Source organism: Puma concolor, chromosome A1 (assembly GCF_028749965.1).
Source record: "Puma concolor isolate L17-30 chromosome A1, mPumCon1.1.hap2, whole genome shotgun sequence".
In the NCBI taxonomy this organism is placed as follows: domain Eukaryota; kingdom Metazoa; phylum Chordata; class Mammalia; order Carnivora; family Felidae; genus Puma; species Puma concolor.
This window is the reverse complement of record NC_141667.1, coordinates 93,209,304-93,223,759: the sequence shown is the minus strand read 5'-3', so window position 1 is coordinate 93,223,759 and position 14,456 is coordinate 93,209,304. Positions and strand designations below refer to the sequence as shown.

Here is a 14,456-nt window from a genome sequence, read left to right as displayed (position 1 = left end):
ACAAACTGGCAAGGAGGAAGTCAAACTTTCTCTCTTCACAGATGACACAATACTCTACGTGGAAAACTCAAAAAACTCCATCAAAAAACTGCTAGAATTGATAAATGAATTTAGCAAAGTCACAGGATATAAAATCAATGTACAGAAATTGGTTGCATTTCTATACATCAGCAGTGGAGCAGCAGAAATAGAAATTGAAGAATTGATCCTATTTGCAATTGCACCAAAAAACAAAAATTATCTAGGAATAAACCTAACCAAAGATGTAAATTACCTGTATGCTTAAAACTATAGAAAACTTATGAAAGAAATTGAAGAGGACACAAAGAAATGAAAAACATTCCATGTTCATGAATTGGAAGAACATATGTGGTTAAAATGTCTATACTACCTGAAGCAATCTACACATTCAATGCAATCCCTATCAAAATAACACTAGATTTCTTCACAGAGCTAGAACAAACAATTCTACAATGTGTATGCAACCAGAAAAGACCCTGAATAGCCAAAGTTATGTTGAAAAAGAAAACTGTAGCCGGAGGCATCACAATTCCAGACTTCAAGCTGTATTATACAAAGCTATAATCATCAAGACAATATGGTACTGGCACAAAAACAGACACATATATTAATGGGACAGAATAAAGCACCCAGAAATGGACCCACAAATGTATGGCCAACTAATCTTCAACAAAGCAGGAAAGACTATCCAATGGAAAAAACAGTCTATTCAACAAATGGTGCTGGGAAAATTGGTCAGCGACATGCAGAAGAATGAAACTTGGTCACTTTCTTACACAATACACAAAAATAAATTCAAAATGAATAAAGATCTAAGTGTAAGACAGGAAACCATCAAAATCCTAGAAGAGAACACAGGCAGTAACCTCTTTGAACTTGGTTGTAGTAACTTCTTACTAGACATGTCTCTCGAGGCAAGGGAATCAAAAGCAAAAAAAAAATCAATCTATCTTTAATCAAGATAAAAGGCTTCTGCACAGCGAAGGAAACAATCAACAAACAAAACTATAAAGCAACCGATGGAATGGGAGAAGATATTTGTGAAGGACATATCGGATAAAGGGTTAGTATCCAAAATTTATAAAGAACTTACCCAATTCAACACCCAACACACAAAGAATCCAGTAAAGAAATGGACAAAAGACATGAACAGACACTTTTCCAAAGAAGACATTCAGATGGCTAACATCACATGAAAAAATGCTCAACATCACTCATCATCAGGGAAACAGAAATCAAACCCACAATGAGATAACACTTCACACCTGTCAGAATGGCTAAAGATATTGGAGAGCATGCAGAGAAAGGGGAACACTTTTGCATTGTTGGTGGGAATGCAGACTGGTGCAGCCACTCTGGAAAACAGTATGGAGGTTCCTCAAAAAATTAAAACTAGAATTACTGATGATACAGCAATTGCACTACTAGGTCTTTACCAAATGGGCACATGAACCCCATGTTTATAGCAGCACCATCAACAATAGCCAAATTATGGAAAGAGCCCAAATGTCCATCAGCTGATTAATGGATAAAGAAGAGATGGCATATATATACACAATGGAATATTACTTAGTGATCATAAACAATGAAATCTTGCCATTTGCAACAACGTGGATGGAACTAGAGTGTAATGTTAAGTGAAATAAGTCAGTCAGAGAAAGACAAATATCATATGATTTTACTCATATGTGGAATTTAAGAAACAACAGATGACCCTAGGGGAAGGGATGGAACAATAAGAAAAGCAGAGAGGGAGGCAAACCTTAAGAAACTCTTAAATACAGAGAACAAACTGAGGGTTGCTGGAGGGGTGCTAGGTGGACGATGGGCTAAATGCGTGATGGGTGTTAAGGAGGGCACTTGTTGGGATGAGCACTGGGTGTTATACGTAAGTTAGGAATCACTAAATCCTACTCTTGAAACAATACTACACTATATGTTAACTAAAATTTAACTTAAAAAATACTTTTAAAAGACTTTTTATGTGCCTGTATTGTTTTTCTGTGAGAGTTCATTATCAACTTCAGACTAAAAGCAAACTAATAATAATAATAATAATTTTATCCCCTTAAAAGAGGTATTTAATTATTTTAGTTAAGTTGATAAAGTTATGTTTAATCTAAATTTCTCTAAAAGTCAACCACTGTCCTATTCCATTGAGGTTATTTCCACTTATAACTAGTGGGATAAAGAGAACTTAAAGTTGATTTGTACTTTGGAAGGCAGAATGATGTGTAAGGTTAAGGTAGGCAATAAAGTGGGACAAAATAAAGTGAAAAGTCAGAACTGAAACATTAATAAGGTGTTTCTCAGTAAAAATACCGCAAAAGGATGTTATTGTGGTTTATTAAAACATGGCAATGACTGAAGCTCTCAAACATAATTTGCCAAACCCAGATGCAATCTAGTGACATTGTCTCACAGTGTTGTGCAATTTTTGCTATTAATTTTAATTTCTAAAGCTTTATCATGACTACAATCCCACAAATGCATTTCATAACAGGCAACTAAGCTGATTTTTAAAAAAATGGTCTCTGCAATGATTTTTAACAATAAAATATAGGCATTTTTGTTCTCATCTATTTTAAACCTTAATTGTATATTCATTAGCTTGGGGTCAAAAGTGTATAAATGTGCCATTTCCACTATCTGGAATTCTCTTTGCACATGTAGCTACAGATTAGAAAAATCATGTGTAATCTAAGAAGCAATTTCTGCAAATGCACGCAAAAATAAATTCATCAAACAAAACAATTCTGGTAAACACATGGAGCCATATAATTAAAGAAATATATATAGGATATGTAAAAATTCACAAGAAACCTGAACAAAGGAAAAATCTGAAGGGGATTCTGGCCCAGTTCCAAAGGTATGGAAATCATGTTACCTGGCCATAGATCAACTTTTCATTCTACTAAATTCCTGTAAATCAATGCCTGTACATTGCACCTAATAATGTCAAATCATGGATTTCCATGTTAAAAATTACCTCTGACTCCAAATACATAGTAAACAAAATCGCTCAACTACTTAAATCAAAATTCTGTAATAGCTCCATGGAAAAAGCCCCAAACTTTTTAGTATGTGTGAATCCTAAGGCACACTTACCTCACTCGCTAAGTTTGAACATGTTCCTCTAGCAACTTATACACAAGTCATGATTTTCTATATGATGTTCCCCAGATTCTCACCTAGCATCTTTGATCACGCTGCTCTGTAGGCTTTTAGTCTCCAGTGAAAGGCATTTTCCAAGGCCCATCTAAAAAGCTATTCTCCCATAGGCTTTCTCCTGATAATTATTTCTTCCACTAAACCCACCGTATACTGGGTATTCCTTCTCTTCAGCACACACTCAATGACTTGTTACATGTTATTAATGTGCTCTCCCCAACAGGGGTATAATCTTACACAGATATCATGCTTTAATCATCTTTTCTGTCTTCCTAATGTGTAGTTTACTTACATATTACTTACTAAAGGTAAGTCCTCAGAAAACATTTAACTGGATAAAATACAATGTGCTGGTATTATTACCATCCATCCCATTTTAGGGAAATCACTTACGATCTTGGTATATCATGTTTTTTTCTGTTTAAAAAAGTAGCTGGCTGATGATAATAAATAAAAGAGTATGAGTTGAAAAACCCTCAGCTATTGAAAGAGGGTGCTGAAGACATTTTTGGTATCCGCGTTATCTATTCTGTACATTATATGTTCTGTGCATGTGAAACCACTTCTAAGACGGAGAAAGAAAACATGCATTTTTTATTTTCTTGAAGTGTCAAAAGTTGTGGCCAAATGTTAACAGGTGGCCTATGTGGAAACCTTCTAGGGGAGCCTGGGTGGCTCAGCTGTTTAAGCTCTTGATTTCGGCTCATGTCATAATCTCACAGTGGTGAAATAGAGTTCCTTTCGCTCTGAGCCTGGAACTGGCTTAAGATTCTCTCCCTCCCTCTCACTCTGCCCCTCCCTGGCTTTCAGGCACTGCATGTGCTATCTCTCACATAAAAAAAAAAGAAATAGCAATATTTATACCCCAAGAATTTCAACATTTTTAACCCTCAACACACTTTACAGTCAACGTACATATATCCCACAGTTTCAGATTTCATAGCCAATTTGGACTCAGCTGAATCATCCTGTCCTCTGTCACCATGAAGAAAAGTCACACTTTGGGCTGTGATTTGTATTCTTTCTGAAATGACTCTGGTCATTCCTTGGCAGTCACCTTGTCCCATCCCATGTGTTACCTGAATCCATGGCCATCTGTCATTTTCTGCAGCTGTCCATGCATTTATAAGCCCCTTCTTATTGAGACGTGCATAGTAGGGATACCATTTCTGGAGTCCAAAAAGAGCTCGGTGGGTAGAGGAAGCTGTGATTTGCTGATTTGATATGATTCCACCTTCGATTCCCAATGGGCCTGAGCATTCTGGGAACAAATCAGGAAAAAAATTGTGAATGTATTAGAAATAATCCACATTTAAAATGTGGCTGTTAGATTTGATGGGAGATATTTTTTAAATGAATTTATTTTGTACCATCATGCTTTTGGAACTCCTCATGAAGGAAATGATTCTTTCTCCTGATGACACTCTCTTCTTCCTTTGCTTTGAGTGTGGCACCTCAATAGATACTGCCTTCCTGCATTATGACTGCATTATGCACTGTCATCCCTGGGCTGTTGATCACATCAACCAAAGTGCAATGCCCTTAAAGGACCTACATCATAGTTTACATTTTCAGAAATTAGCATACCTCATTAATCGCAAGCCTTCAATAAATATCTTTGACCCATTGTTTCTTGACTAGCCTATATCTGAGTTTTGTGTCAAAATCATTTTCATACTGACTTTACATTTCCCACCACTATAAATTTTTTTAACTTTAATTTTTATAAACATCATCAGATATGCTTCCAACAAAAATGGCAACATGTAAATATGTCAACTTTTAATAATAACTTGAAATATGTTACAATAGAAACATGTAGACAAATTATTTTTATGAAGTTAAGTAGGTAAATTCTCTGAATTATACATAACTTACATACACCAATAAGTAAATTAAGATGTTAAAATATTTATATTTCTAATATTTTAAATTCAAAATTCATAGCTAAACATATAGGTGTTTTGTACTAACATTTTAATTTAATTTTATTTAAATTTGTTATCTTGGAAACTTAAGAAAAATTTCTTTTTAAATTTTTTTTTTTTCAACGTTTATTTATTTTTGGGACAGAGAAAGACAGAGCATGAACGGGGGAGGGGCAGAGAGAGAGGGAGACACAGAATCAGAAACAGGCTCCAGGCTCTGAGCCATCAGCCCAGAGCCTGACGCGGGGCTCGAACTCACGGACCGCGAGATCGTGACCTGGCTGAAGTCGGACGCTTAACCGACTGCGCCACCCAGGCGCCCCAAGAAAAATTTCTTAATAAAAATTTTAAATTCTAACATTAAGCATAATGCAATTCAAATAATACGTTCTTGGATATCAAATGGCAAATCTACCTGAAAAGTATATATATGAATTTCTTATTTCATAAATTTCACTACAAACTAAATTTATTAAGGTTTGAAAATTCAGAATAAGTACTATTAAGATACTTCTCTTAATTTAGGTTATACATTATACTCAACATTTTGTCAAGTTAGATTTGTACAATAAACATGATAATTTCATTATAAAATATACTATGCTGATTGATAAGAATTCGTGAAAAGATGAAAGGAGCACACTGACATTACTTATCAGTATATATAAGCCAACTTGATCAGTGATTGTCACCAAGCATACTCTGGATTTTAATAACTATTGAAGCCCAACACTTGTCACTAATTAAATGCTTACACTTAGAATATAAAAGAAATAATTTTGCAGCTGCACTATAAAAGTTAATTTTATGTATCTTAAAAAATTAAAAAGATGTTTCTCATTGGTAACCATTTTTTCATTAAACATAAACATGTTTCTCCTTTGTATTCCATATTCAGGGAATAGGTAGCTCAAGCACATTACCTACTAACATTTCTCCAATGGCTCTAAAACCTTGGGATGCTTTTTATAAAATGGATGAAAATATGTGGAAAAGTAATGATCTTAATCAGACTTTATCAGTAAAGATGGCATTAATACAACAAAAATTGCACCTTGGTTATTGACAACTGATAAATTATATACTTTTAGGTAGACGTACTGTATCACTTTGAAGTCATTCAATTAAGAAGCCATTCATTTTTAGAATTGCAATATTGGGAGAGGTAATAATCTGATTTTCACATTCCAGAGAAACTAACCTCAAAACCTCAGATGTTGAACCTTTGGATTCTTGTTTTGCTTTCCACTTTAAACTTCAAAATCTTTCCAGACTTCATAAAAGCACTAGGAGACTTTCATGATGATACTTTGATTTTAGACAATTGCAGGAGGCTGGCTTTTTAAGGATATTGCCATGAAAGGAATCTCAAGCATCCTTGTCTTGAATTTGTGCAACATTTGGATGGGAAAATGCCACAGGCAAGGAGACCATTTACAAGTCAGTAAATAGGAGACTATAGGCCAGTCGGTAGAACAGCAGAGTGAAAGAGCCAGCTTTAATTTAATTTAATTTAATTTAATTTAATATATCATTAAACTCCATGATGGCCTTAGAAAAAACTCTACACCATTTAGTTGGGTACTTCTAAAACCCTTATGTTGAATTGGACATTCTTGCCAAATCTGTAACCATTTTAAAAGGGAGAGATTAGACCTCAAACCACACTATTCAGTAAGTCTACTTCATTGATACTCTTAACCTCCCAACTTCCACTTATTAATTAACATGTCAGCAAACACTGTTATATTATCAGATAAGTCCAATATCCATGAACAATTAAAAAAAATATATATATATGTATACCTATGTGTGTCTATATACCTATATGTATATCATTTTTTACTCTGGCATAAGGATCCCGATCTTAGTTATGTCCTCACTACACATACATTCAAACAAAACACAATAAAAAAATATAAAGTGATGTGTTATATCTTTATAGGGCTTTACAGCTTATAAAACATTTTTACATGAGCTTTCCCACTGCTGTGATGCCAAATTTATTGGTATTTCTTTTCTCAGTCTTCAATTCCACACTTTTATTTATTTTTTTATTTATTTTTTGTTAAAAATTTTTTAAATGTTTATTTTTTTTTTAAGACAGAGAGAGACAGAGCATGAATGGGGGAGGGTCAGAGAGAGGGAGACACAGAATCTGAAGCAGGCTCCAGGCTCTGAGCTGTCAGCACAGAGCCCGATGCAGGGCTCGAACTCACAGACCATGAGATCATGACCTGAGCCGAAGTCGGAAGCTCAACTGCCTGAGCCACCCACGCGCTCCTCAACTCCACACTTTTAAAAAATAAGTTTTTATAATGTTCGCTTGCATACTGTATGTTGCAAATCAATAAAGCACACCAGAGGAAACATGAGTATGTGTGGGGTTCTTGAATGAAGCATGCATCCTTCAAGTGCCAGCTTACTTCCTTACTGTCTAGTGGTCCTCAGTTTTTCTTGTTTTAAAAATTGGGGTTATGGTGACACTGTGATTCACCAGCTGTGAGAAGTGCTTTTCTTCTATAACTAAAAATTGTTTAAAAAGAATGTCACTTGCATGTTTCTCTTTAGAGCATACTACTGAGGTGATCCTGGACTTTTAGCTTCTCTGGGGCAGGCACTGGGTCCCACACAGTGTTGCACCCTTAGGTGCCTGTGGTGGTTTGTACATACACTGAGTTTAGTCAATAGGTGATGCATGTTGGTATTGGGGGCTATGTTTTTCCACAAAGTAAACTCGTAAGCAAATCCATGGCCTATACTTTATTTCACACCGAAAGTTGTCACAACAGTAGCTCTTCTTCACTAGCTAATCATTTGGATCACAATCAAATGGATGTCGTCATAATAAAAAAGTTCAAAATCCAATTTCCTTTTGCCTGTGCTATCCACTTCCCCAATGTCCTATTAAATTCAGCAGTTACAAAAACTAATGAAGGAGTTGCAATTCAGAATGCAAATGATTATACACCTAAGATTAAGTGACCTTAAGCAGTGAACAATAAGATGCTCAAAATAAAGTTAATACGGAGATACATATCATCATCACTATCAACAAATAGAGAACAAATATGAAATAATAATTGATGAACAACATAATACTAGATGCGCATTCTGAAGTTCAAAAAGAGCATTCACATGTATTTTCTCACATCAGCAAAATGGTACTTCAAAGAAAAAAGGTTAACACACTTATTTCATAAATGAGAAAACCTTTGTGAAGGGAAGTTAAGCTTCCAGATGAACTTCAATTCCAGATGAGCCTGAAACTGAAGCCGATTCTTTGCCCATAAAATAGCAACTGAAGAGCAAGTGAAGAGTTAAGTAATTCTTCAAAGGTTAATTCTGGATCTTTTTCTTCCGCTGTTATTTTATATGGGGTGTGTGTGTACTTATACCAGGAGACAGGATAGGACAATTAACATCGAGATAACATGTATTGTATCACTAGTGACATTCAGGATAAGACAGAGCTTTCCTAAATTGGGATACATTAAAACAATGGATGACAGTTTATGGCAGAGAGCCACGGAAGTAAATATTGAGGTTTTCATGGTGGTTTATGCCCCATAGGTGTTAAAAAATTCACCTATTACCATTATTGGCCTATGAACTGCTTATCTAATAGGGATAGGCTAATTCACTTCCAGCTAATTTATTGACCTCTTACTATGTGCCCAACCATCCATCAATCCTCCATTCATTTAATTTGGTTATCTAATAGGGATAGGCTAATTCACTTCCAGCTAATTTATTGACCTCTTACTATGTGCCCATCCATCCATCAATCCTCCATTTAATTTGGTTTTGAAAACTGCGTATTTATTAAAGGCATCCTATGTATTAGGGACTTTTCTAGGCAGTGGCAATACCAGGATAAACAAAGCAGAGAAGGTCTCAGGTCTCAAAGAGTTCATATGCTAGTGGGGAGAAAAACTGTAAACAAATACCTGAAAAAACGAGAAAATACTATGAAATGATAAGTAAAGAAAAAAAGATGGGTGAGGCAAGTGGAGGTGTGTTGGGTGATCAGAGATGGTCTTTCAAGAGGTGTCACTAAATCTGATCTCCGGGTGAGTGCGAAGCAGGAGCTAGCTACTGTAGAAAGTTTGTTGCACTGGTTTCCTCAAGGAGCTTTTAGTCCAGTGGAAGAGACACACACAGAAATTAAAAACAACAACAAACACATTTGAATATGGTACCTGTGATAGTGGATGCACAGAATTCAATGGGACATAGGAAGAAGTAATCATAAACCACCTGGGGCTCACGGAAGGCTCTCCAGGAAAAGAGGGGGAGCTAGCAGAGTGAAGAAGGAAAGAAGGGAAGACACAGAGACAGGAACCAGCTTGCTATGATTAGAGAAGCAGAGGCATTTCAGTACCACTAGACCAGGATGGATTGGGGTGGGGACGGTCAAGAGATGAAGTGTAGACAGACCAGAACTTGCTGAGAGAACTTGCTTGGATTTTTTTGAAGGATTCTAACTATGGTCATATTTTCATTTAATACCAATCATTCCTGCTATACTGCAGAAGGTAGGTTTAAGAGGGGAAAAATTATGGCCGAATAGCAGGCTACTACAATTGTAGAAATGCAAAATGATGCAGATCTGAAAGAGGGATGAAGAAGAGGAAGGGTTCAAAGAATATTTAGAAGGTAAAGTTGGGCAGACCTAGTAATAATGAAATGTCCGATGGAGGAGAGAAATGCAGTATGTTCAAAGATGCCAGACAGCATAGACAGTGTCCCCTTTAGTTGGGATTCCCATATTTCACAAATAACACTGTTGAATCCTATCTTTTCCTGAAAATTTTGTCAAATATTACTCTTGTTGTTGGATTTAACTTGGGAGGACCTTCTTTTGTCCCGCCTGCTGCTGTCATGCAGACCCTACTGAGCTGCAGCCACATCAATCAGGCTGCAAGGAGAGGATTGAAAAGTGAAAATCTGCCTCAGTGCTCAAGCCATACTCAGAACTACCTACCCCCAACTCATTCGCATGTATTGTGTGCATACATCTGTTGTCCCACAAAACAGTGAGCCCCTCTGCAAATAGGGATTATATCCCTCATGGCATCCAGCAGTAAACTTTGATCTTTTTTTAAAAAAAAATTTAAAGTTTATTTATTTATGAGATAGGGAGGGAGCACGAGTGGGGGAGGGGCAGAGAGAGAGGGTCCGATGATCTACACTGACAGCAGAGAGCCTAATGCAGGGCTGGAACTTAAGAAACGTGAGATCATGACGTGATCCGAAGTCAGACGCTCAATCAACTGAGCCACCCAGGCACCCCAGTAAGCCTTGATTTTATCAGACAATAAATATTTGCAGAGGGAGCTATTTTTTAAAAAATAAACATGAAAGGTAAACTACAAAAATGACAGGTAATATTGTAACATTTTATTTGTGTAATTCATTTTTAAATTAAAAATTATTTTCACCTATTCTCTCAAAAGTACACAGATACAGAGGCCTCCTTTGGAAATTGTATGCTGAGGAAAGAAGAGCACTTCTTTACTAATGAAAACATGGACTGACAGTCAAGCGAATTATTTCTCTTTCAACCAGTTGCCACACAACAGCTACCAAGTATTTCTAAAAATTGTCCACCGTTATCCCTAAGGTGGGCCTAGTGGCAATTTGATCAGTGGCAATTATGGTAGCAGAATACGGTAGTCTGTATTTGCTGGCTGCTAGATCTGCGTTTACGCATCTTTAGTATCGTGCTTACTTTTGTCAGGTTCAACAACAATCCTAAATTAATGAGTCCAAGCAACATCGATTACCAGAGGCTTTTAGACATCATTTACATGGTCAGTTAAAACAACTGCTTTCCCTGAATTGCCTGAGTGGCCTGCAAATGCCTTCTGACCTGAGCTGGACTGTTCAGACTAACTCTGCACCAGTGAGTAATGTCACCTGGCAGGTTGAGCAAGAACAGCTGGGCCAGCCAGGGCCAAGCCTCAGGTGCCCTCCCTAGGGCAACTTCCCTGCCTTTGCCAAGTCGGTGTGAATAAAATGGTTTCAAAGTGAAGTCCTTCTCACTCTGCAAACTCATTCTCTGGAGTGTGGCAAAGAATGGTGTCTGCATTTTATTGATCTTGCAGCTGACAAGTAAGCAGTGCCTCAAGATGTCTCACATCTTGTTCCTGAGTGTGCTGATTAAGCCTTTCAAATAAGAGAGATGCACGGCTGAATCTGTAACAGGAATGCACTACTTTCATTTGCTCTATCTCAATATCCAGACATCTTCAGAACGAAAAGGATTTCAAATTAAAGCCACGTTAGAAACAAATCTCCTTTAAACGTCTCTAGTCTTCTCTTTCTCTGAGCATCTCATCTTCTCATAGGAGTGAGTCCTCTGCTGTGCTTAGCATAGCACGATAATTGTGCTGAACACAAGCACTAGCGAATGGATTACTGATGATCTCCAAAACTGCAGAAACTAATGCTGATTCAAGCATTAACCTCCTTCTGTGCCCCCTGGACCATGGCCTTTCCTTTATTCCTAGCGTTTCTTTTATTTTAGAGCTGTCTTAAGGTCAGGCTCTGAATTGGTGAGGGAGAGGTCAAGGCCACTATTCCTCACGCTGTGTGGCCTGGAGGTTAAAAGGAACCCTGAAGATTTTTTTCTTTTTTCTGGTGAGACTTGTCACCTAACCGCCCACACATTTGCTCTAATTTCTCTCAGGCTATCATTTTTCTGGTATTGGGGGTGGCATCCGAAGGCAAGAAAGGGAATGAAGACAGGAAGCATAAGAAAGGTTGCTCTCAGGGATGGGGCTTATATGCACTGGTTTGGATGTAGGAGACAGTGAGAGGTGGCAAAGGAGCTCCCTGGACACAGCGTGGAAATGTGCATATGCACAACATAGCTTTCCCTCCACTCGGTCATTCACAAATTCCCATGAGCACCCTCTCCCTGACCTCGAGTGTCAGCTTCTGGTCACAGCACTGGAAGTAATCACCTTAAAAGAACTTAGAATGAAGATCCCATTTGGTGATGTTTGTTTCTCTCCACACCTAAATATCGCTTCTTTGTATCAGGGCATAAATTTCACATGTGACCATAGTAACACTGATTAGAAGAACTAGTAATTACAAAGTCATAAAAATAGTTCTCAAGAATTAGTTATGCTTATTTGGATGACACATAAATGTATGTGCACGTTAGAGAAAAGTTCATTTTGTTGCGTTGCAGTCTTGAAGATGATTCTGTGATATGTGGCCACTAAAGAATTTTCCCCATTCTATAGAAACTGTATTCTATTATTTTCCACGTTGGAAAGCTCAGAGGTTTCCAGGTTAAATGATAAGCAACAACTATTTGTGCACATTTTTTTTCTCTTAGATAATATACTTTGTAAAGGTAGAAACCATGCTTTTTGCATTATTTATGTTTCCAAAGCACTTTTAGCACAGTGCCATACAAATTGCCAGCTCTCTGTCATCATGGGTTAAAGTAAATTAAAACAAATCATTGCTTTTTGGAATTGCTTCTCTTCTTCCTTGAAATTGAATTAATTTTCTGAATGTAGATATTATCACTCTGAAGATTCAACATACTGGGTGTGGGTTAAAATCAGAAAGGCTTTCTTGGTATGCTGGGATAACTTGAAAATATATAAGAATCAGCTTTTGCAAGTAGGGGAAAGATCATGTTTGAAATAAAAGCCAGCATTCGTAAGGTTACAGATTCAATTATCAGCCATCTCGCTATTTTCTTGTAAAATATGGTTATGCTTTTCTTCACGCTGTGTTATCTCAAGTCAATTATGATATATTATCAGCTTAAATTAATTGTTTTGAATTGAGGAAAAATTAAAACCATGAATAAACTAAATTATAATAGGAAAGTCAGTTTTTTCAGATTATTGATGCAGAATGATGATGTTGTTTAAATAGCAGGGCCTATGGGCTTTAATACTCAAAGGTCAAAATTTGTATTGAGATGGTTCACAAAAGTCAACAAACTCTAGTAAGATTACCATCCTATTACAGTAAACAATGTTGCTACAGCAAGTAGAAGAATGTGTTTTAGTTTGCTTAAGAAGCATTCTTTCAAATGAGAAAAACATATGGGCTTTTGAAGTGTTGAATGCACTTTTGCAGCCAGGCAAGATTTCAGTAACTTGTTCTTAGGCTTCCACTTAAACTGAACAATCCATCTTCTGCCAACTACGAAGATAACAACATGGTTTGATGAAACATTTGTCTGTATAGTCAAAAGCCTGCAATTCAAAAACCTGCAGATGTATACCTATTCTTGCCTTCTGATAAAACATACATCTGCACAAGAAAGAGCTAAAAAGGGGTATAAATGCCAAGGTAAAATGCTAAAGGTAGGATTCTGTTGCTTCAAGAAACTTGAGTTGAATACCAATTGTAAATACTCAAACACTGCTATGCAGAGGGCATATTCCCATGCTTTTAAGTTATTTACATCTTTTAAGACTTTGTTGGTGAATGCATATCAGGATAAATACCACAGGGCACTGCCTCAGATGTATTGTTATAAAGCAATATTCTTGGCATGCCAACCACTGATTTTTTATTTGACTGATAAATCATAGTCCCAAATCCAATGATCAGCTATCTAGCCATTTTTTCCTATGCCATGTGGTTGTGTTTTTCTTCACACTGGATGCTATCTCAGGTCAAGTATGAAGCCTTAGTGTTGCAGAGGTCAAAAGAAATCCACGAGTTTAAAAGGGAAGCCACTGCAGATGGCAAGATATGTCATAATGAGCCCCCTCTAATGCTAGAACACTTTGGAAAGTAGGCAGAACAAAGGATAGAGAGCACAGAGAGCTAGAAAGTGTGTAGTAGGTTATTTGTTTATTTGAATCCTAGAGACTTCTACATTATGTATTCACTCCTAAAAGTATGAAGAAATGTTTCTCATATAGAAAATAAATAGATAATACCCATATAGTCAGAGAAGTATGGGAGTTGTAGAAGGGAACTAAAAATTCCAGTATAGAGCTAAGACAGAAGATGAATTCTTGATATATGCATTTCCTAACTAAACATTCCTAGAGGATAAAGAAACACAAAGGCTTTGCATATAGTATTTGCAATTGCTTCCGTGGTTCTGTAAGGGAAAATTCAACATAGAATTTTAAACAGAGCAAATGTAAAGCTATTAAAACAAAGGATGCTTTATGAATCTTATAGAAAGAATATTCTAGGAGAATTTAACAATTTTATGACAAACCTGTAAAAACTAAGCCAGCTTTTCATACATTATCTCTTATTCAATAGAGATTCATACTAGTTCTGTTTTATAATGTAACGAATATGGGCCAGCCTATTAAAATAGAAAATTTAATA

At 36.5% G+C, this 14,456-nt stretch overlaps 1 protein-coding gene across 2 annotated transcripts in view; it reads right to left on the bottom strand.

Moving 5' to 3' along the window:
• EDIL3 (EGF like and discoidin domains 3) overlaps positions 1-14,456 on the bottom strand; it is a 427,380-nt gene that overhangs the window by 154,151 nt on the left and 258,773 nt on the right. For both annotated transcript variants that reach the window (XM_086697330.1, XM_086697323.1), the window contains one exon: positions 4,272-4,453. In XM_086697330.1, coding sequence (XP_086553456.1) covers positions 4,272-4,453 — 182 coding nt within the window. The remainder of the gene's footprint in view (positions 1-4,271; positions 4,454-14,456) is intronic.